This window comes from Cyanistes caeruleus, chromosome Z, assembly GCF_971803275.1.
Source record: "Cyanistes caeruleus chromosome Z, bCyaCae1.hap1.1, whole genome shotgun sequence".
Lineage (NCBI taxonomy): Eukaryota > Metazoa > Chordata > Aves > Passeriformes > Paridae > Cyanistes > Cyanistes caeruleus.
Window position 1 is genome coordinate 37466310 of NC_141732.1, and position 24171 is coordinate 37490480.

General features: G+C 44.1%; 2 protein-coding genes across 2 annotated transcripts in view; one reads left to right on the forward strand and one right to left on the reverse strand.

Annotated features, from left to right (window-relative positions):
• PSD3 (pleckstrin and Sec7 domain containing 3) overlaps nucleotides 1-17148 on the reverse strand; it is a 115160-nt gene extending 98012 nt beyond the window's left edge. Inside the window, exons 1-2 of the mRNA XM_023944981.2 lie at nucleotides 17024-17148; nucleotides 5120-5228 (exon numbers count right to left, since the gene is read on the reverse strand). Coding sequence (XP_023800749.2) covers nucleotides 5120-5228; nucleotides 17024-17044 — 130 coding nt within the window. The 5' untranslated portion in view covers nucleotides 17045-17148. The remainder of the gene's footprint in view (nucleotides 1-5119; nucleotides 5229-17023) is intronic.
• Nucleotides 1-24171, forward strand: part of NIPSNAP3A (nipsnap homolog 3A) — a 53766-nt gene that overhangs the window by 6986 nt on the left and 22609 nt on the right. The window lies entirely within an intron of this gene.

A 24171-nucleotide genomic window follows, 5' to 3' on the forward strand; every position in this document is an offset into this window, starting at 1 on the left:
GTCACAAGACATACAATTTCCTCCTGTGGAGCAAGGGACTGAGCATAATGCCTTGTGCCTCCTTTAGTTTTCCTTTCCCCTGGACTGGAAACCTAGACATCCATCACACCGCACCTGACAGCTCCAGAGCATGCCTCAGCTTCTCCCAGCCCCAGGAAGAGGGACACAGAAATTCAAGGGAGATAGCAAGACCCCTCCACCTCTCCAGCCAAGACACAGAACACAATGGAACCTGTCCTCCTGCACTAGCATTTATTTTTCCATAGGCACTATTCTCCTCTGACAGCACTGTAAGAGCTTGCTGCTCTTCAGAGCATCCAAAATGACCTGGTTTACTCTGTGTTGGCTTGAAAGATGAGCATTCAACATGGCCAGTGAACATGCTGGTGCCAAAGAGGTAATCAATTCCTATAGAGTACAAACTGAATTGGAAAAGTACCTTCTAATACAATACCTCTGGAGACTTAAATTTCAAAAGTTAACCTTCATTTTGCATCTTTGACAATCAGCAAAGCCAAATATCAGGGATATTTATGAGAAAACTACTGATTGCACACTATGATTTAAAAGCTCCTGCAAGTCTTCTGTGTATCAGAAAATGCAGTGGGACTCTAGAAGAAACAACAACAAGCTGATAAAGTCAAGTGTGCACAAGAGGATGATGGAATTTTAATTACAGGGGAGAGGGGTACCACAGCTCCGAGCTTTCTGTATTCCAGCCTAATGTGTGCTCCTGGTAAACACTGCAGGACATCTGATGTGCCAATCCTTCACTGTAATTAAGCAAAATTAATGCGAAAATCAGGCAGTCCTCCAACCCTTAGAAAATGCAGCTTTGCACCTTTTAAGGAAAATAGCTGTAGAGGAGGATACCAAACCAGGGAGCCCAGAATTCCAGGATTGCCTGGAGATGGAAAGAGCAAGAGATAAAAATATGGCAAAGGGTGGTGCCTCAAAATGGAAAACAATGGGGTTGGAGCACTGGGCAAGACTGCAGTCAGCAGTCAGGGCTATCACTAGAACAATGTAATGAGTGCCTGTGGCCTAAGGGCAGTTCCTGCAGTGAGGACCAGGAAGGTGCAACTTCCATGCAATGTGAGGAGGATGCAGCAGAGCAGGACACATGTGCCTTGAAGTAACAGAGCGAGTAGATAAGCGAGGCAAAAGATTAAGGACAACCTAGTATGTCAGTGATGCTAATTTTACAAAAAGATACTGGGATGATTTTCTTAAGACTGTTTAAATCACCAGCACAGAACCCTGAAAAGGCTTTACTTTTATAAAATTGCAGCCATTGTGCTCTTCCTTTGTTCTTGAAACAAGTTCTAGAAATTCTGAAGTAAAAGCAATCATATCTATGATAGTGGTTCAGGAATGGGTATGTTGGATTGGTCAAAGTACATGTTTGATTTTCTTTCCCATGTCAGATCTGACACTGTTTGACCCCTTGCAAAGGTGATTCAGCACACATTGCCAGGAGAAAATAAGCCTTTTTTTTAGAATTGTTCTTTTGGCATTAATTTGGGGGGGGTGGTGGGGGGGGTTGTTATGCAGTTTTTGCTGTCTTGAGCTTGCTAAGCACACAGATGAGCACAGGAACTAGCATGAGACAATCCGTGGCAGCATGTGTCTGGGACCATCTCTTTTGGCAGAAGCAAGATGTTAAATGAGCTCAGTTGCCTCATGACACCTCACTGAGCACAAAACAGCAAGTGACAGGCTTTCCAAAAAGCTATTTGTTTCACCAGGAATTCAAAACCAAGCTACTTCCAGCAGCTGTTGGGAAAGACCAGATTTGCATAGCAACACGGGCAGTATTTGTACAGGGCCTTTTTGTGAAGGATGAGATTAAACCTCTGGTACACAGGAGGGATGAAAGCTTTCTCCTCTCTCTGAAGCATCAGAGAAAAGACTGTTTATTAATCTTAAGAAGCTATTTTCTTCCTAACAACAGTCTTGGATTTATTTTCTCATATAACAGGAATTATGGGGTATTTGGCCTTCATGTTTATTTAAGGAATTATTTTGTAGTATCTCCCACTTTCTTCCCCCAAGGAAGCACTTTTAAGACTAAGTCATGTGCCTGTGACTTTTTTTTTCCTTTCTGGTATTTAAATGTATTAATGGCAAAGTCATAAAAATCAGACCTGTAGCACAGCCAAGCCTCAAGAAAAGTCTGCTCAATAGAGATCACTGTTTCCACAGCAGTTTCCAGAGGAGGAATGTATGTTTCCACATACAACAAGCGGCCTTTTATGTCAGTGAGTCTGAGAAGAAGTCTTGTCCAACCCAGCTAAATTCAGTTCCTAGAAAACATTTTCTTTTGCTGGAAGGCAGAAAGCTGGGGTTTCGCCAAGGAAGGTGGCCAGGCTGTGCAGGGCCACGTGGACAAGTGTGGTGCATCCTCCCTGCTCCCCCAGTGGGAGGGGTCTGTAGGGAAATGTGTGGTCTTGAACCCTTCCACAACAGGAGGGTCCCGGGGGCTTGGACCTGCTTCTTCTCCGAGTAATACATCCAGGGCAGGAGAATGGACAGTAGAGAAGAGAGAAGTCAAGAACACATTAGGGCATCAGTGATCACAAATATCCCAGATAAAACCAGACTGAAGACAGCAAAGGAGAGAAAAGGTTTTACATGTCACAGCTTTATTAGCATTTGAATAATGCTGATGAAACACCTCTTCTAAAGCCATCTAACTTTTTACTTTCCCCCCCCTCTCATCTGAAAATGACCAGCAGCTTCAACCTGGAAAGTAAAATTCAGCAAGGGAGCTTATTAACAAAAGCTGCCATCTCCCACCTGGGTAAATAGAAGTGTTTACCACAGTCTCCCCCAATTACTGGTCCTTCTTTTTGAATTGGCTTGTCTGATGCAAGTGTTTTAGTACTCAGTCAAGACACTCAGCAGCATCAGGAGGGCTACAGTAACATGGCTGCGGCAGAAAGGGAAAGGATAAACCAGAAGGCAGTAGTAATTAAGCCATTCAGCAGCTTACATGCTGCGTTCCATTTCTGAGGCCAGGCATGGCACGGGTCAGCTGCTTCAGGTTACACAAATTAAAGTTCAGCCTAACTGCCCTCAGTGACAAGTTGTTTTCTTGACCAAGTATAAACACCAACATTTCTCCTGTCCCTGCCCCTGTCACTCATTTGCTTGAAATATTTCATACTTTGACCCCTAAAAAGCATGTCTTCTTTCTTTTAAATGAAACTTCAGAAAGTAGCATGTTTATTTGGATTTCTAGTGGTGTTTTCTCCTTTCCCGTTTAACATAGAGAAGAACAGAAAGATTTTCAAGCATAGCTGCTTCTCCCAAAAGCATATGTCATGACATATTTGACATATATCAAATCCAAAAAATACCATGATTTGGTGCACAAAAGCCCTGAGTTCGTACTGTCCCCTCAGTCACCCCGTCCTCCTTCACCTCCAGTTAATAAGCAGTTAAAACCTGCTCACCTGAGGAAAAACTGTAAGGGGCAGAACCATTCTCATTTATCCATGGCAGTCAAATAACTTCCGAGAGAAGGAGGAGGAGTAGGATGCATTTGTCTGTGACTGCATGAGGCCAGTCTGGGTAAGCACAATGTCACCCAGTTTTTGGATACAATTCACAAACATTGTGCATTAACTACTGTTAAATATTCACAAACCCTCCTGTGAGGGTCCCTTGAAATCACTCCCATTTTGCTAACTGTTAGCCCCTAATGGTAGTTTCTCATTAAAAAAAGAACAGGAGGAGATCCAGAAGCAAGGCAAGAAGCAGCACAGGAAAAATACAGAGAATTAGGCACACAAGTCAATATATCTGGCTTACTCTTTGCCACGTTTTATTTTAGAGCTCAGTGCTTAGCTTGGAATACCCATCATATTTGATAATTGTTTTGGATGGTAATAACAATAGATTCACTTGGATTTATTAGACACAGCATCCTTTATTTAATACCAATCTCTGGATTTGTACCAATGCCTGCTGACAGTGCTCTCACACTGTGTCTTTCCAAGCAAGAAATTAGGTCATCATGATTCATGTAATAAACTGATACACATTTTGCAGTAATTTGGAAGAGTTTTTAGAATTTCTAAATGAGGTCCTTTTGGCTTGGGCCTTTTCAAAGGGTTTTCTTCTCCTTTTGGAAATCTGAATTTTTTCCACTTTGCAATTCAGATTTCCCAAGTGGATGACCAAACTTTAAAAAATCCAGGAAGAAACTCAAATTCTGCTTTTTATTCTTGTTTGTTTGTTTTGTTGGCTTTTTTGTTGTTGTTGGTTGGTTGATTTTTTTTGTTTTGTTTTGGTTTTTTGTTTGTTTTTGGGTTTTTTCCTCTTCTTACTGAAGTTGAGTGGCCTATGAGTTTGCTTCTGAACAAAATGCTGCCCTTTTCTGGCAAGAAGGGAGTCTTCTTTAATTAAGTGACATTCCAGAAACTTTGCAATTAGAAAGGATCAAGGTACAAAGAGAACAGCCTGAGGAAATGCTTTCTCGAAGAGGGCAGGGCTTGTTGATAATTTTGACAAGGCAAGAGGAATAGCTACATATAACAAATAACTACATTTATTTTCTTCTAAGATTGGGTTCTTATAAAAGAACCAAGGTAGAAAATGCCATGTATTTACAAGAAGACAACAGGAACAAGACAGATCCTTAGGCATAACATTAGATAATGCACATGGACTTCTGGAATTACTGACTACAGAGGGCAGAGCGGTTCAGGTACCACCTCATGTATCTAAATTAAAATCTTACCTACTCTACCTGTAGAAAGACCACAAAGCACATTTCTGGAAGGACCTCCAGGCAGAAATGGCCATGTTTCAGCATGTGCAATTGCAGAACTCATGGCTAAACAACTCCACTGCAGAGAAGTGCAGGGACTTCCTCCACCAATGTGTCTCCAGCACAGGAGTCCCTGCTGTCACATTGTGGCAGGAGCTTAAGATGGGGAACCACTGTCATTTTCTGGGGCCACACCAGCAGGGTCTTTGCGAAGGGCAGCATAGCACAGTGAGTGAGCCCTCATGGGATCATTAAAGGAGCAGCTTCTGCAAAACTTTCCCGAGTGGTTTAAGAGATTTTTTTTCTTTTTTTTTTGACACAATAGTAATAAATAGCACTTACCCATTCCTGAAGGCTTCTCTTCTTCCAAGCCAAATAAAAATTCGTATTTGGCCTTGGCAACATTCTGGGCATGAGCTGATATGTCATTATCCCGCACAAGTGCTTCTGCCTAGAGTCAAAATAAACAAAGCTTATCTACCTTTCAGTGAAAAAACAGCAGAAGGAACATGAAATCCCTTCAGGCAGCATTTTTGAAGTATTCATTTCTCTCTGTCACCACCAAAATCATCCAGAGTAGACATGGGCCAACTCAGCCCACCTGAAGAGTTCACCTCTCTGTCATTTAACTCAAGAATTTCAGTATTAAGAACAAAGATCTAACAGAGAGGTTAGACCACCCAACTACTCTTTACCCACTCTTTAGCCAGCTTCCCCACCGAAAGGCCAGCAGCACTGGCCAACTATCTCAATAATACCAGCTAGGGTTAAAAATATCAAGGGAATTGTATCAGAAGTAGCAAATTTGAGTATGCATGTCATAAAACTAGGACCCATAGGAAAACCATAAATGGAGCAGGCTGTTTTGCTGAAAAGAGAGTGGGGTAGAGAAAGTGAGGAACAAGCATTACAACAAGGATGATTTAAAAAAAAGGGAAGAAGGATAAGGTATGCAAACATGTAGGAGTAGTGCCTAAAGGTCCCTGTTGGGCAGCCCATGCATGCCCACCACTGTCTAGGTCAGGACAAGAGCCCAACTTCATTTTACAACCATACCACACAAGTCAAACCTGCTTATCTGGCCAGGAGGAAGGGAGGGGACACAGGTTGGTGAGCCCAGTGAGCAGGGGAACACCTGGAGGGATGGATGGACAGATGGATTGAGCAACCAGTCTACCCATGCCTGGTGCCACCAGCACCTTCCCACTGCTCCCTTTTTGTAAGAACCACTTTGACAGAGTAAAGGTCCAGTTTCTCAGAAGAGAGGAAGATTACAAGACTAAGATCAAAATATTTTTCTGAACAGGTAGGGACGAAACAAATCTCTGAGATAAAGCACATACCAGCAATAAACTGTAATGCAAAAACTATCTAGACTCTGCATTAAGTTTCTTCCCAATTGGGCAAGATGGAGACCGTCATTCTTCTGTTTGAAGTGACAGATAAAATAAATCACTAACTTTATAAATTTTCAGTAAACTTTATATTCATATGAGGCAGTCAATTGTTGTGGCATAGCAAGCCATGGCAGAGTTTACATTAGTGAGAGCATTAGCTTACAAAAACACTCTTTAAAAAACAAAGTTAAATGGAACATTCTGTTCCCCAGGACAACAGTAACTTTTATGCATTTCTATCAAATACCTCAGGATGAGCGTCAGATACAACCAGAAATTCAAAGTACAAGAGACACATAATTCACAGGAACACATAGTAACAGCTCTTTAATCAGAGATGGACGGAATCACAAATCCATATATTCCTACTAGGCCATCTGTCCAAAAATTACGCTTTCTTCCAAGAGCATATTGACGAATAGCTGTCTTGCTCCATGCCCTAGAATGGTTTTGCTCCAGGTTCTCCTGGCCTTTTACACCCATTTCTTCTCCTATCTTTCTGCACTGTGCCAGTTCTACAAGATTTAGTCCAACACCACTCTGCCCTAAGTCAACAGAAGATCTTAAACAGGGGTCTTGGACTAATTTATCTACCATTCACTATTCCAGCTACTCATCACTAGGGCTTCCAGTACATTGATGCACATGCTAACACCAGCCTACCCAATCCTTTGGTAAAGATGTGATGGAACAGATAAAGAGCTTTCTAGCACGAAGATGACTATCACAAGCACAACAAAATGGGCTTGGAAGAAATCTCCATGTCTGTCCTGCCTTTAAGGGCTGCATTCATTCACTGGCAGGGAGGCAGGAAGGGCTAGAAAAGGAATAGCTGGAGCCAGATTACACAGGAGAAGGCTTTGTCTGCAACTGCTTAGACAGGAGTAGTTTACAGAGCCAGACAAAAATTCACCCTACTCAGATGGATGTGAAGGGATGGGATGGCTAACAACTAGCTGGTGCCAAATCCCAGTGATAGATAAATGAAATGGAAAATGAAATTAACACAACAGTCCAGTTCCTAAGCAGTAAGGAATTTCTGATCTATACCCCTCTGGGACACAGTTTCTCCAGCCCTCAGCCTTGCTCTTTGAGATTTCACAGACATCTGCTGCACTGAGCATCCCTGCCAGCAAACACATGTTCTAAGGATCTCTATTTGCCTGTACCTTATTGTAAAGCAAAGAAGAAAACTCCAGCTCACAGCACTCTCTGCATCATCCAGTAACAGACACAAATAAACTGTCAAATTACAAATAGGGCTTCAGTGTATAGGGCATCATTTATCAAAATTATTTGCCTAAACAGAGGCTGCAAGATCTCAGTCTTTGCATCTGAAAGGGGTAACTTGATTTTCAGGAGTGCTCAACACTGTTGATGAGGATTACAGATACTGGTAGGTATGGGAACAGCTGTATTTAACATCTATTTAGGCTGTCAGAGCACTAAAAGAATGTATAAAGAAAGTCCAGATCCAGGTTTAAGGCTAAGTTTATCATATTTCATTCAAAGAAGAAATATGAAAAAAGAATGCAAGAGCAGGAAAGAATGAGGATGCTCTAAGGTCAGAGTTAGTTTTTAAGACTATGGCTTTACCAATATCCAAGTCAAGAAACAACACGTGCTCTCCTTTCCTTCTTTTGATCTACCAGTCACCCAAGCCTTGCAGAAGTCAAAATGCCTTGAAACCAGGAGCCCAGAAATGGGCTGGACAAACATTCATGGTGCTTTCAAGCTGCTTTAACAAAGATTAAATATGCTCAAGATTGAAAGGGATATAAAACTCCTGCTTAAGCCTTCTTTCTCAGCTCAAGGGCAAAGAAATCTGCATCCAGGTCAGCTCATTTCATAATTGCTTCCCTCAGAGGGCTTTAACTACCACCTTTGATGCATCTTGTCTCTGTCACTGCTGGAGAGGGTGACGCTTAGAGCACCAACCCCCTTTAAATCAGCCCAGCTGTACATACATTTCTCAAGAGCCATAGGTATATTATTTTTCAGTTCAGTGATGCTCTGGGCAGAGAGGCAGCAAGTTCCTACTGATTTGTGCATCACTCTTGCAGTGGTTTCTGCCTGTTTGAACATGTTTAATCAAGCCTACTTCTTTAGGTTACAGCTTTTGGACAGGAGCTAGGAAGACTGCATTTGCCTCTCACTGAATGTTAGATAACATTTATGAGGCTGCATTAACTTGCACTTGGCAGGCCTCACTCCTCAGACCTCCTGCCAACACACTGGGCCAGTTTCTACTGACCTCACATAAAGCATTGGCATGGGTCAACAGAGGTCCTACCTTGCTGGCTTTCTGCTTCATGCTTAGGGAGCAGAGAGATTCTTTAAGATAAGCCCATGGTGCTCATGGTGGTTTCAGGCCAGCTCAGGAATGAAGCTGCTGAATCCGTGTCTCAGCACTGAACTGAACAGCAGCAGGATACTAAGACCACAGGGTTCCTGCTACTCCAGCAGGAGCTGCCGAGGACAGGTAAGTCAGCCCAGCACAAAGCACACACTGCCTCTGCTCTGCTGTCTGGATGTGGAAATGGAGCAGTGGGTCAGAATCTGCAAGGATCCTACAATTCACCCTTGAGCGGTGTCTAGCTCCCAATGAGAGCTGGGTGGTTCCTTTCCTGAAGCACAGTTTCACTTTCTGGGTGATTTTCATTTCAACTCATAAGCTCCCCTCAAACTGCCCTCCAAAAATCCCAGTCGTTTTTAGATAGGTATAATGAGTCATAAAAAGCTGAAGAATATGCTTCTCCTTTCTCCACAGAAGAAAAGCACAAAGCATCCTCTTTTGACTTTCACTGAAGTTCTGGCTGGGACCTTTTTTTGAGACAAACTGGTTTTGTCTTAGGGCCTTTTTTCCCTTTTCATACTGTCTTGGGGTGAACATTTCCTCCTAACTTGTCTCAAACTAACACACATACCTACATGTCAGAGAGCTTTAACTGAAAAACATCAAACTCTTGCTACCTCACCACCATTCTCAGCTGAGCTGACAGGAGAGCTGAGCTCTGTCTCAGTGGAAGGGGATGACAGTGTCCACAGCTGCTGTGACAAGGAATGGGTCAGTCTGAGCACAAAGAAGCAGTGTGAACCCATGCCTCCTATAGCATTCACACCTAAGGTCATACATTTTCTCTGAAAATGTTCAGAAAGGAGGAAGTATTCAAAGGAGCAGATAATGGCAAATTTCAGTCTGGAATTTTTCAGACTCTCTGAAAGGACAGATGCTGTTAAGACAGACTTACTCCTTGCAGGAGACCTGGGAAAGCAGTGCTTGCGGAAAAGCAGAACAGGATGGGTGCTCAAGCATTAGTCTTCAGGGAGCAAGAGTCAGCCAAAATTCTGGACTGCAAGAGACCACTCATACTAAGAGGGAGCATCACCTGGAAGGGACCTAAGGATCATTCACAAGGAACTGGTAGCTTAAACAGAGAGACACAAGCTCAGAAAAAAGCCTTGAAGAATGCCTGTAAATCACAGCCTACTATGGAGAACTTCACAGCCACACCTGGACCATTTCTAATCCCAGGCTGTGCTTATTCCATTCTCAGTGCTTCACCAACATCTCTAGCAGCAAAACATTCAATTGCCTGTCAGCAACCCGTCAAATACCCTGATACAGTGAGTTTATGCTCTCAGCAGGAATGATGGCCAGAAGGTTCCCACAGATTTTAAAACCTTCTCCAGCAAGTTACAATGTCATGGACAAGTCTTTACAGAATCCTGCATTGAAAGCTCTGCCTCTGCTGTCACATCATCCCTGTGTGGCCAAGAGCTTAGCAAGCTTCACTGCTTTTGACAGGTCATACCAATTGTTCTGAAAAGACTGTGCCTGTTGAGCTTGTTTTAAATAATTTTCCCAAGTAACAGGATTGAATGCAGAAAGCTGGCATTAAAATAAACTTGCTAACTGGTGAAACCTAGTGCACCAACATCACAGGAGGAGTGTGGGTGCTCACAGTAAGACCACTAGCAGGGATTGTAGTGTTTAATTCCATGTGACCTCATACACCATACTTGTGTTTTTCTCACATCTCCCCACACAAATACACATGTTTGTAGTTCTTGAATTAAAACACCAGTAAAATAGATTGAAATTCAAAAGAACAGGAGATTTGCATGGCTTAATCTCAGCTGGAGCTGCTAAAATTTAATGCTAGCCAAGGTTTGGAAAGAGAAGGCATCTCAGCTTGGGTTTTAAACTAATTCCTATCAGGAGTTGCAGGGAAATGTATAGAAAGCCAGAAGGTGGGGAGGAAAGAATGGGCTTCTGTGAGAGCACTGCCTATAGCTGTTTTCCAGCAGAGAAGTTGGGATTTTAGAGAGGGTCATGTAAGACTTTTCAGCTATGAGGCAACTGAGAGATGTGGCAGAGGTGCTTGAAGTGATAAGGGGTCTGAAAAAAGCAAAAAACAATCAGTAACTCAGCACTTTTTTTTTTAATGCAACAGCCAGAAGACAAAAGAAGGTATTTGGAGTCAGCACCCCACCAAAGAGGACATGGTTCCTGATACAGTTTGTAGTCAAAACCACCAACCTCCTTGCAAAGCAGTGTCACAGAAACCAAAACACTGAGGTATCTGACGAGAAGGGTGAACAAGCTCAACGGATACAAATCCCTAACAATGTAGAAATCACATCCTTCTTATGAATCTCTAAGCTGAACTCTTCCTGAGCATCTGCTGATCTCCATGACCACATACATGCTCCTGGGCTGAAGCTAAAGAGTCCAAATGAGTGCACTGAGTCACTATACTCACCAGGCTTTGGCATGGCCATGGACTGGACAGACCTCAGGCTTGGTATCATCCAGCTCTTGAGTCCTTACAACAACACACTCCACAGCTTACCCCAGGGATTCACCAAAAGGCACCAGGGTACTGCAGGCTTCCTGTGCCATTATTCCCAGCTCTACAGGATTTGTTTACTATGAGCAGCCTCACAGGAAGTAGTCAGACTGGAGAGAGCAAAACTGAAAGGGTGCAGATACTATCAAAACTACTCTCCCTGCATAAAGGCAGACTTCACAGAATTTCAATGTCTAAACAGAGTTCAGAAATGAAGCAAAAGACTTGCTGCTTAGGAAAAGAAACTGGGAACAGTGACCAAAAAGACCTCAAATTAATGCCTTAGCAGAAGTATCAAGCAGGTAAAATTTTTTTCCAGTCTGGTCACGTTGTTTTAGACTTGCAGTAGAGTTTTTCTCCCCTTAAAGAAATGTTTGCTTTGTTGCATGGTTGAAGTTGTTATGAAGGAGTCAGCTGTTATACAGAATTAAATGCTTTTTATTATGCACAGGCTGACGCTGTCTGAGTAGTAACTGCATGGCTGTGAACAGCATATTAATTCAAAGTCTGTATGATTACACTTTAGCATTAAAGGTCATTCAGCATATTGTATTTGCCAAGTCAGTGATTTTTGATGTATGGACCTGTGGCTATCTATTCATTATTTCTAAGGTATGTGCAAGAATCAAAACAAGCCCTCTGAGAAGAAGGCTTTAGCTCACTGCCTGAACCACTGTGTTCTCAGATGTAACACATAGAGATAATGAAAAATACCCAAAACTTTTATAAAGCCACAGTGCGAGTATTTTTCCGATATAATTCCAAGTTATGTCAAAGAGCATTGAGGTATGATTTAGGGAAAACTGTGCAAAGACAGTATCTTTTATCCAGAGAATTCAGTGATGCACGTAGTAGACATCCTACATTTACTGTTTTTGTTCAGTCTGTTCCAGTATATTTAGCAAACTGGATGGAAGCAGGTAGCGTGCTCTAGGTAGCTTTCGCCTCCATGGAAGCTAAAATTTGAATATACCTAAATGCCTCATGAGCCCACCAGAATTTAGTTCTGTATCTTTAAGCAACTACATTTTTTCCAAAACCCTAGCCAACATCTGCTGTCCCTTGAAAATTTACAGATGGCATCCTCTGCCATGTGCTATACATTCTTTATGTCCAGCTAAATATACACTGCTTTTATTGATGGAAGGACAGGGTATTGGGACAGCTCATCTTCATTTTCAAATCAATATTATAAACATAGTTTAAGATAGTGTCCCCAAGTGATTAAAATGTTCCATTTCAGTGAATGGTTAAAAAAAGCAACCCAAAAACCAAACCAACCAACGAAAAAACACCTCACACTCAACCATCAGACGGACAACTCTACACTGGAAAAATTTACATCTGCGCAAGCATAAAAACCTGTATTTTCTCTGTGGCAAGTGCAAACTGCAGAACCACAACACAGCAACAGTGTATGCAAAAAGAGGTAGGTATCTCCTGCTAACTTAGACACAGCTTATTGATTCTGCATGTTACATATTTTAATTCATTTTACAGCTTTCACCTCAGCAGTTTTTTCTGAGCCTTTACCTAGATTCAGCAGAAGTTTTTTGGAGCAGAAATATGACTGAAGTTTGATACGAGCCATCTTATCTCCGGCACAATTAAGGCAGAAGCAAGAAAACAGGTCAAGAAATTTCTCCTGATGTGCAGGAACTGAAATACATTGTTGCAAGAGTATTTGCTTGCTAAGAAAGTGCACCTTAAGGACTGCAGCATTGTCAGGCAGCTATGGCCCCACAAGCAGTCAGAAGTCAACAGGCTGTTTCAGCTGTGGCAGGAAGGCAGAAGACATCAAAGATGTTTCATCCCCCACAAGCTCCACAACACAGGCCAGCTGGCACTTATGTCCCACTGGTGAGGAAGTCAATACCTCTCCTTTTTTCCTCATTAAGTCACAGCAAGTCCACAGACAAGACAGCTGATGACAACCAGAACTTGCTGGAACTAGAATTTGTTTCCTCTTGGGAACAGGGCTTCCCTGGTAAGCATTCTTCTGTTAGCACTGACATGAGGACATATCCCAGGCCTAAGTGCATCTTGCCATCACACTTGGCATTCATTCAGCCTGGAAGATGCAGTTATTACTCAAATGACACTTCCCATTTGAAAACTGCTGTAAAAACATCATAAGTACACTTTAAGCTACCTCTTCCACTGTGCCATTTCATGCCAAGAAGAGAAAGCAAGCCCCATTCATTGCTTCTGCAAAAAGGGAGGCTTGTATTATGTAATCTGTGTCATTTAGGTTGTTTTCTTACTGCTCCCACACTACTGTATCACAGTTTCAAGACAAGGGCCTCTTTTCAGTCATAGAATCATAAAATACACTGAGTTGGAAAAGACTCATCATGATCACCAAGTCCAGTTTCTGCTCCTGTGTAAGACAGTCCCTCCACCAGGCAGCAAGATGTTGCTATGGCTATGACTGTGATGTTCTTGGCACACGTGGCAGTGACCAGTGTGTTTCTGCCCTTGCAGGCCATCCTCAGAAGCCAGCTCCAGCCTAGTTTCCTTTAGCTTACTCCAGCAGTTGCAACACTGAAAATCTTTTTGTGCAGTTAGCAAAGGAAGTGACAGCAAACGCCACACACTTCCCACAGCCATCACTGGTGGCTGAGGTACTCAGTGAGGTGGAAATGCAGTGCTCACACTCTGATGGACTGCCTGATCCTGTGCCCAAACAGGTTTTTTTACTAACAGCATCCAGGAAGTACAGTCAATTCAGGAGCCATTCAAGCTTCAAGGGCTAGGTAATACCAGAGCTCCTCTGACTTCTGATTCAACCCTGTAGCAACCTAGCCCTCACCCAGAGGGCTAGCTCTCACCCCACCCTGCTTTTAAGCACCATCCACAAACCTGCCTTACTCAGTTCTGTAATGCAGAGAATAAATGTCTGGATGCATTAGCATCATAGGAGTCTGTGGTCTCCAACAGAAGCTGGCAAAATAGCAAGAAACATCTCAGAGCACGGAGGAGCTGCACTCAAGAGGAAGTATCTGGAAACCTATTGCAGAAGGATACGTCAAGTAGTGCTACTCCTGAGAGGAATGGAACACTTACATCCAGAATGAAAGTGTCAGGCACACACTTTGAGCTGGTCTAAAACTGCTTTTTCATCTAACTGAAGAAAATTATTTCTATCACAAACACACCTCTGCCCCCCAATTTCTACATCACTACAAACAAATGAGTTCTGGAAATAGCCTCTGTAATCATGGGGTTTGGAGGCCATCAATCCATTTAGAAAGATATCCAGAACTTTAGGACACAAACTGTACAAGACCTAAATTTGTCTATCTGAAGACCCACTTTGCTGTACGGTGACTGTCCAGAGAAGCTCCCTAGCACACATCCCCTTCTCAGCCAAACTTCCAGAGGGAAGGAACCACATGCAATTTTACAACCAGGATGCAATGAACCACCCAGATAAGGTCTGGATGGGACAGGCACATCGAAAAATCCCTGCTCCACAAGAAGCCAGCTCTCCATCAGGGACCATTTGCAAGGGAATGTCCCTTCAAGGATAGTGGATGGCATGTGTCCCTGCTGATCCTAGGAACATTACTCCCACCTTTGCTGGGTGAGCTCAGCAGGACTCACACCAAATAACTCTAACAGCTGCTGCACCCTGGAGATCCTCAGCACTCACAACAAAGAGGTGGAGCGGGATACTCTGACAAGCCCCAATCTTTGAGTTTTGGCAGCAGTTCACAGGTTTGTCCAGCCTCAGCTGAAGAAAAGCACCTTGACAGATGGCTCCCCAGTACCCTGGGGAATCACCCACCTAATCTTACTCTACAGACACTACCCCCCTCCCTCCCTTTCTTGGGCTCCTTTCACTAGGCCACTACATTGTGCTACATCGAAATTACCTTTAAATCAGCAGCCAGAAGTACCCCAACATCTTGCTCTCTCTGAAGACCCCTGCAAGCAAACAGAGGTTCTCCAAAGAGAAACACATGCCTGAGAAAAATCACTCCAGCCCTTCAGCAGATCTGGCAGCCTGTCTCTCCATGAAGCAGGTTTCAAGCAATCAGCTACTGTGCATGCACAATGACAGTTTATCAGCCATGGCCCAAGAACCCTTACTTAGCACTGGTGGCCTTCTGTGGTGTACAACTTGGTGGTGTACTGCCTCAACACTGAATCTTCCAGCACTTGTCTCAGAACACACACATGGAGACAAGTGCCTGCAGAGATGCTCCACGGCTCTCCCGCAGAGAGCCTGCCTCTTCAGCCCACAGGAATCAAACCCCAAACCATCTTTTATATCAAAGCTGCAAAATCAATTGCCAGACTTCCCTGGTGTGATGGGCAAGAATAGAAAGGACTGTGTTGGTGTGGAGGCAGGGAGGGGAAGTACTCTGAACAACATCCACGTCTTTCAGCTACGCACCTTGACAACAGTAAAGAAGGGTTTGCTGGAAAAAAAAAAGCTGCTAGCACATTCATTAAGATCCTCACTGCTCTTTTCCTTCTTACTTTGATGGCACAGAGATAAATTGGAAACTGGAAATAGTAAATCAAACAATCTACTTAGGCACAAACAGCACAAGAGAACCACTTTTGCACAGATCAGCTGTGCAAGAATTTTCTGTGTGCATCAAGAAGTCCTAGTTTTTTTGTTTCAAAACTTGTTTCAAGTTTTGAAAACAGCAGCATGTAAATTTCTTGGATTTTTTTTTTAACGTCACCACTTCCACAAAGGATGTTCTTACACTCCCCAAAGAACCTAGTGAATGAGCTCTAATGGAATGGAATCATTCACACAGGGTCTCCTACATGGTTAACCTTTCCTCTCCCCCACCAAAAGCATGCCCCAAAACCAACTCCCCGTCTGTGTAAATCAGTAGAGCTAGGACAGATTCACTGAGAGCATTAAACTGGTAACATCTGCTGAAACACATCAACTAAGGATATGACTGATGAAAAAGCATTTGGAGTAGAAAGAGGCTTCTTTCTACTAGCTAAACCAGAAAGGCTTGGATGACTCTCAGTGTTCTATTACAATTGCTTCAAACACTGGGTGCACAACCTCCAGTATCATTACAAATACTGCATTTGACTGTCTGTGTTAATGCCCCTACGCACAGACAGAATTAAAGTGTGACTGAAGCTACAAAACTAATAGTTTTTGCAGTTGCCTATTACACACCCAAATCACTTCAAAAACATATATATGTCTTTGCCTGACAGTATACTAACTGGACCCTGTGGGAGCCAGGTAATTGATGTTTATAGCATGGAAATAGTCACCTATATGGGAGTTAGCAACTTCAGTAGGTTTATGTGAAGTTCAAACTCATTACAACTGTATGCTTATGTTCTCATTGAGAACCATAGCTCCAGTTCCCGGGAGCAAGGATGAAGACAGCACCTCAATTGCAGAAGAGCATGCTTGTTTAGTTTAATATTCTACAGTTTCACACTTTTGGTGAAATCATCTCAACACCACTCTTGCCCTGAAAGTGCAATGCTACTACTCAGCCAAACGCTGGCTTTTCTGACAAAGTCCTGTTTAATTCAAGAATTTAGCTAGGTTAAGAGAGCTTGTCAGTGCAGCAACAGTGCTGATGTGTTACACAAACAAGTTACTTGGAGACACAAGCAAAATGAACTGCACCATATGCAGGCTCGCGGTCCCAGCCCTGAGTGCAGCTTCCCTGCTGCAGCTGGTGTCTCTCGGGATCTAGCAGTTACGAGCACAGAAGTGAGCTCCGAGCTTTTTCCCTTAAGGCACCCGTGAAAAGAACTAAAAAAAAAAAAAAAAAAGAAAGAAAAAGAAATTAAGAGGAGAAAAGGAAAACAATAAAAGGAAAGAGGAAAAGGGATAAAGGAAGAAGGAACAGAGAAAGGGCAACAAAAAGTAAACAGAAGAAAAAATAAAGAGAGAGGAAAAGGGAAAAAGAAAAAAATCAAAAGTAAATGGGAAAAAGTGCCTCCGGTTGAGCGCAGCCCCCGCACCCGCACGGGCACACGCCGCCCCTTACCGCACCGCCGGCTCCCTCCATCTCCCATCGCCGGCCGCGGCGGATTGCAGCCGCCCTCCCGCCGGGCCGCGCCGAGCGGGGCTGTGCCGTGCCGGGCCGGGCCGTGGTGCCCCCCGGCCCGCAGCGGAGCCGGGCAGCGGCGGCCCCAGCGCGGTGGGCGCGGAGCGGCGCGGGCCGGGCGGCGGGGCCGGGCCGGGCCCGGCGGGGCGGGGCGGCGGCCCGTGAGGGGAGGGCAGGGGAGAGGGGGGCGGGGGTCGGCGCGATGAAGAGGAGGGGAGGGGAGTACACCACGTGCTCTTTGAAAAGATTAAAAAAAAAAAAAAATTAAAAAAAAGGGAATTATATCAGGATTAGCAAAGCAATAGAGTGAAAAGCACAGCCTAGACCGCGTGCAGCAGCGGTGTTGGGCAGGAACACGTCCAAAGCCCGCGGGGGCTGGGACATGCCGTACTCTGCTCTTAAATCCCCTCAGTGCGGATCGCAGTCGTTGGGGGTAAAAAGAAAAAGAAAAAAAAAAAGAAAAAAAAAGCAGAAGCCTTTTCCAGCCCTGGGGCTTCTCCTAGCAGAGCGACTTCAAAAAGCAGAAGAGCGCAGATGTCTCCAGAGTAACTCCATCTGAACACTCGAAACTGATTTTCCACTTTTGTTTTTTTCATAGTTTGCTGAAAGCTCTCTTGCATCGTCAGGTTTTAGAGCGCTCGGCCGCGTGATTAGAATTTGTCTAACTAGGACCTCTGAGCCTTGCTCTTTCAAGTAAAAGTGGGGTTTTCCTGTCAAAACTGTGCTTTAGAAAATACCCCCAAATCTCATTACCCCAGTTAGAGGAGTTAACTGCACAAGTAGCTGGCAGACTGCATAAAGAAGGATGTCAGTTTCTGTAAGTTTAGTGTATCTGTGTTTTGTTCAAAGGCAGCTGAAAACTTCTTCGGTTTTAACCAATCAAACTTGAGGACAGGCTTTCTGGAAAAATCTCTCAGCACCAGGAACACGCTGTATGTTTGCTTCATTCCAAGCATAGGCAAAAAACACTTGCATGTTAGGTGGTAGGCAAAGTTGTTCTCTAATGGTGTGCTCTTCTGAAAGGCTTTGGACAGTTGGTGTTGGTGGTAGAAGTGCATCACCATGAAGTTATTGTCATAAGTGTACCACACCCAGACAGAGCAGCAGCTCTGTGGCTTAGGAGACAACATAGCCCTGCCTTGTTCCCCACTGGCTTCACAGCTTGGTGCCAGAGCCACCCTCCCTGCCAGCACTGGGCCATCTCAGCTTTTCTTTAGTCCCATGGGGAAAAAAATCCATTTCCAGCAGGATGAAAGTATGACTAATAATGCTTGAAGCACCCTGGCCTAAAGCTTTCCCTGTTTGGCAATAAGACAGGTAGCAGCACCATCTCTGGGCACCTCCAACTTGTCTGGGGGCTCTGTTCAGCAGCACATCCCCGTGCTCTTTCCAACAGGGCTGTGGCATGCAGAGTTTACACTGCTTCTCCTAGACTGAACCCACTATTTCTCACCACTCCAGCTCCACATTTACCCAAACAGTAGTGCTCCTGCTTTACACTCACATCACCCACCAGCAGACTGCACCACCTCTGTCATCTGAGTGACATTGGTGTACACTGTATTTCAGAAGGCATTCTACTCTTTCCCTACAACTTCCCCTCTCCCCATCCTAAGCCTCTCGCCTGCTCCCCAGCACCACAGGCTGTCTTTAACCATCCATCCCAGAAGCAGCACAGGACCTGGCCCCTGCCTTGCTCAGCAGCACTCCAGTACAGTAGTTTCTGTCCTCTGGGGACAGGTGGGTGAAAACATGTCTTTCTATCCTCTGAAACTGCTGGCACAGGTCCTGAAGAGGTCCCTGTGGTACAGCTCCTCCATACCCATCATCCGTGACTGAATTGCACTGGCAGGGAAGGGTGATGTGCTGAAGGGCTTCACCCCTCTCCCCCAGCCTCAGATGTGATGCCAAATGTGTTTTGGCCCCACCAGGGTTTTGTCCCATCTGTCAGACACCCTGGGGGCCTCAGGAGCTGGTGTGGGGGCACAGGCTGTAGATTCCCCATCTGTGCTACGTCTGAGATGGCTAATGCAGTGGAAAAAGAAACCACCCAGTGCCTGAACCTCTGGGGAGTTGATGCACTCTGCCTGCCTCTTCCCTGACAGCCTGAGGTCATGCAATTGCAGGCCAAGAAGCAGCTGGGAGCAAAAGAGGGGCGGGATTGAGGGGCTGGTGATGTCCCTTGCAAGGCACATCCCCCTGCCCTGGGCACCTAGGAGGCTGGTGCTGCCACTGCACTCCAGTTTGGAGCTTCTCCCCCTCTATTTGTGTTGACAAAAAAATTTTCTCTCTGATCCAGGCATCTAGTCTGAGTCACCCAGACATTTAGGCTTCCAGGAAGGCAGCTCTGTGCCAGAGGATTGGGAAAGGAGAACATTTGCCAGCCTGCAGCAGGATGGTCCTGCAAGCCTCTACTATGTGTGCATCTAGCTCTTGGTTAGCTTCTCTGCAAAGGAGGGTGATGGAGTCCTGAAATTGGCACAAATGTGTGTTTCTCACACCACTGGTCATTGTTCTCTGCAGAGGGGGCATATTAAATCCTAAAACATTTCTGTGAACAGGCAATCAGCAGAGAAATTTAGTAGGGTTAGTACATATATGAAGGAAATCTGTATTTTTGTCCAAATGCTTGATACAAATTTCCAGGTATTTATATTAAAAAAAAATAAAAGTCACAAAAAGCTGATACAAAGCCTGGCAACTTGCTAAGTAGTTATGAGCTACATATCACAGTTACAGAGCACTCCTAATTGTTAAAGAATTTAGTTGTGAGCATAGAGCAGGTACTTTTACACAACCCAAATAGAAATTTTAAAAAAACCCAAAAACTTAGAAGATGGCAAACAGTCAAGTCCAGCCTTTGCAGAGGCTAAGGTGCTCTGAATTCCCCAGCCACAGGCAGTGATGGGGAGCAGGGAGCCAACACAGGGTGGGTGACATGCATGGGTGCTGGGCTGAGGTTGAGCAAAGCATGGGAAATGGAAGACAGTCCCAGAAGCTGGTGGCTGCAGCAGACAGAAGCGTGAAAAGCACCACGAGGGACAGCTGGTGGACTGCTTGTTTGCAAAGAGTCTTGAGTAGAAAACAGGAGGGCAATAAACAGGAAAATAGGTAAGACTGGCAGTGTTAAGGGCTGCCAAAGTGTGCTTGTCAAGCAAGCCCACATTTGAGCACCAGAGTGAGACCAGGGCAGCAAACCAAACCTGTTTTTCTGACTATAACACATGCGTCAAACCTGCTTCTGGTCACAACACAGGGGTCCTAGGGTACTTTTTCTCATCAGCAGGGCAGCACTTAGGTGGATGCATGGATTGAGCATTGCTGTGTCAGTGTCTGTTCCAGCCAGATGACACCAGTCTCTTCCCACCACTTTCTAAGACAAACTTAATTGTCTGGGTCAAAAATTCACAGCTGAAAATACCGTTCCTCACTATACTACCCCATAACAAAGAAAGAAAAATAAGAGGGAATAATAAAAAAGAAGTGTATTAAAATCAGCATTCTGCAAAGAGTAACCAATGCATAAACTCTGTAATTTTTTGCCAATAAAGTTGCTATCTTGCTCATTATTCTCCTCTCACAGGGAAGTAGTACAGGAAACTCACTTCCAAATAATCTTTCCTTATTCAAAAGGCAGAAAACCACAAGTAAGCAATCATCCAGGTACTCACCAGAAAATTTCTCAGGACATTGCATTTCAAATCAAAGAGACTCTTTTGTCTTGAGGGAGAAGGCTATAAAAAATAGTATCATTTAAAAAGCCTATCCAGAAACACCACTATCTACAGATGGAAAGACTGAGTTAATCATTTATTGGATTTTCCTCATGTGTCTGGATTTTCTGGACACAGCTGGGAAAACATTTTTTTTTTTCCATTTTACTCAGAAAAACGCAGTCGCCATCACAACCAATTTTTATTGAATTAAGGTCGGAAAAGAAGCTGCAACAACACAAGGAGAACAGCAAACTTGGATGTGAGCTGAAGAGTGCAAGAAAAACCGGGCATGTGTAAAGATGGTAATTTTCCTATTATTTCTTTAAAAGAGTCAGGTATAAATCATTATAGTAAGGCTCAGAGTGACAGCTACAGCATGAAATGGGCCAGCTTCACTGTGAGAAGGTGCATGCTGCAAACCATGACAATATTACCATTCTTCACTCAGCTTTTTCCTCACAGGTTGTCAGGTTTGTTTGGCCTCATACCCAGAGTTCCTGGAAACTTCCCTTTCATGGGTTAACTGACTCTTGTCCTGTTCCTTCACTCATGGACAATTCCCTAGAGTCTTGCTCTGGCCAGGAAACCACCCAGACATTTCACATCACTCCCTCCTCCATCTGACATGTTAACTGGGAGGAAAGCAAATGAGCAACACTCCATGCCCAGGTAGCCCTGTAACTGGCCAAAATTATACCATTTGATGGGAAATCTCAAATTTTTTATTTTATCCATCAGAGTGTTGGGATCTCCAATTTTATATTTATTTCCAAAACAGGGGACTTCACAGCACTAGTACCTCCCCTGCTTAATGAGTCTTTAAAAATGTCATTATTAGCCAAGTCAAACTGAAGAACAGAGAAAATCCTGCTGAATATCCCTGCTTTGGAAGGTTCTTGTTTACCTTGTGGGTCTCTGCTGTCATGTCCTCTCTTAATCTTAGCCCTTACTCTTCCCCACATCTAGCAAATCTGTCACTTTGACCTTCCCTTTAGGAAGGGCTGCAGAGTCCTGAAATCAGCCCCTATAGATAGTGGGTACAACCTTCTGAACAGGCTGCCATCCCCTCCCCAACAAACACCCACAGGTCCTGGATGTTTATGTGGAGCTGATGAGCCCACAGCTGAGGCAGGTCATTAAATCTTTTCTTTTCCAACTCCCTCCAGAAATGGCAGCCCAATGCAGCAATCATGGTGTAACCTAGGGGCCCTACTAAAAGTTTGCCAGAGTGAAGACCATGGTTCTAGCCAGACTGACATTGGCCATGTTCTTCCCAAGCATCTCCAAAAGTGATAGAGAAATAGCCATTTGTTCCTGGGCTACTAAGCCATAGAAAGTCCTGCTCCTACTGCTCCCCCATACTAAGGTTACAACCTAGCCCTCTCTCTGGATGGGGGAAAGCCTGCCATCCTGCTCCTGACAGGCAAGCAAGAGGCCGGGTCTAGGAACTTAGGATACCCCAGAAATGGGAACACCAACAGCAGAGGCAGGGAAAAGGAAATTTCAGCCAGTTCCCTGGCTGGAGTCACCTAGGAGCTCAGTGTTGTTTCTCTGTCTATATCTTTGCCATATTAGATCATTAGATGGAGGTTTCTAGGGATCAAATCACCAAGACTCTTAACCTTCCCCCAGCTTGCCACATGAAGGGTAAACGACAGAATCACGTTTTGGTTTCTTTGCAATGTCATCCATATGGCTAAGATAGATTTGGCCTTGTGAGAATATGAGGGAAGGGTTCTTTCACTGTGTCATGGTTTAAAGCCCAGATGGAAATTAAGCACCATGCAGCTGTTAATTCAGTCTCCTCTCCTCACCCCTGTGGAATGGGGAGGAGAATCAAAATAAAGCCTGTATGTTGAGATTTGAGATAAGAACAGTTTACTAGTGAAAATAAAATAAAACAATAACGCCAAATAACAAATAACAATAACAAAAAAGGAACAAGCAATGTACAATGCAGTTGCTCACCACTCACTGACTGAGCCAGGCCTTCCCTTCCTGAAACCAGACCATCCGCCCTTCCAGGTAACTCCCCCCTTTTCACAGAGTGAGCATGACGTTTTGTGGTGCGGAGCATCCCTTTGGTCAGTTCGGGTCACCTGTCCCGGCCATGCTCCCTCCCACTTTCATCTGCGTACTGCCTCCTGGCAGAACATGAGACAAGGGAAGAATAGTCTTTGACTTAGGATAACCACAACTTGGCAAAGTACCAAACCATCAGAGTGTGTTATCAACACCATTGTCATGCTGAATCCAAAACACAGCCCTGTAACAGCTACTGAGAAGAAATTAACTCAGCTCTAGCTTAACAAGGACACACTGCCTTGTACTAGAGAGCATGCATCACACCAGAATCATCAGCCCCACAAGTCAATCTGGCATACACTTCTCCTCTAGCTCTTTCCCAGGGAATACAGTGCTTAGTAGAAAAGCAAGGGACTCATATAAGGAAATAATTTCTCAGGCCAAAGCACTGAACCTGATGTTCATCTGTTGAATCAGATTATCAAAGGCCATCTCAAAATGAGTGAAAAACCTCTGCCTAAGCATGGCTACTTTTAGGAGTCTTCCACTGAGAGCCCCGTCTGCCCTAGACTCACTGATTCCTTCTGCCATCCTTATTTTGTGCCTGCATTTTGTAACCAGATGGATTCATTAGGAAAGTAGCACATCTAGACTATCAGCCACAAGAAAAAAGAATGTTTTGCATAAATATCAGCAGTGGTGTTCAAAAGTGCACTCAAACACACAGGTGAGGAGGTACTGTAATTTAAGCAGAAGAGAAATGGTCCAGGTGGTCTTTTACCCTCCTGAACAAACAATATATGTGATTCTACAGAACATTATTCTTTCTATGGAAATCTTAGCCAGTCTCACAGAAATCTTTCTGGTCTTAACCTCCAAAGGGAGATGCCAAATACTGTAACTGTATGGTATGCTGTCATCAAGGGAAGCATACATTTTAAGCCAAGATATGGTGGGTTTGTGGTTTTGGCTTCCTTAGACCCTGGCATATCCCCGTTGAGTCTCCTGTGCAATTTTCCCTTTTTCATGAGTGTCTTCTTTATCCTGCTAGAGATGTTTCAGAGGACTGAGACTACACATCAGATACAAAGCCAATGAGGCATGAGGGGAAAAAAAATATTTATTCAATGGCATTTTTTTTTTTGTGTAAGATAGACAGCAGCTTTTTACAGGACTATCACACCTGGAAAACCCACCTCAGAGAAGGACTGCTGCAGCTACAATTGTCAGTTGCACTGACATGCAACAAGCAGTCTTCAGAGCTGAGCAACACCCCACTCTCCTCCCCAAAATGAGATAATTATAGCCTATAACTCTGGCATGTTCATACAGCAGCCTCTGGCTGAA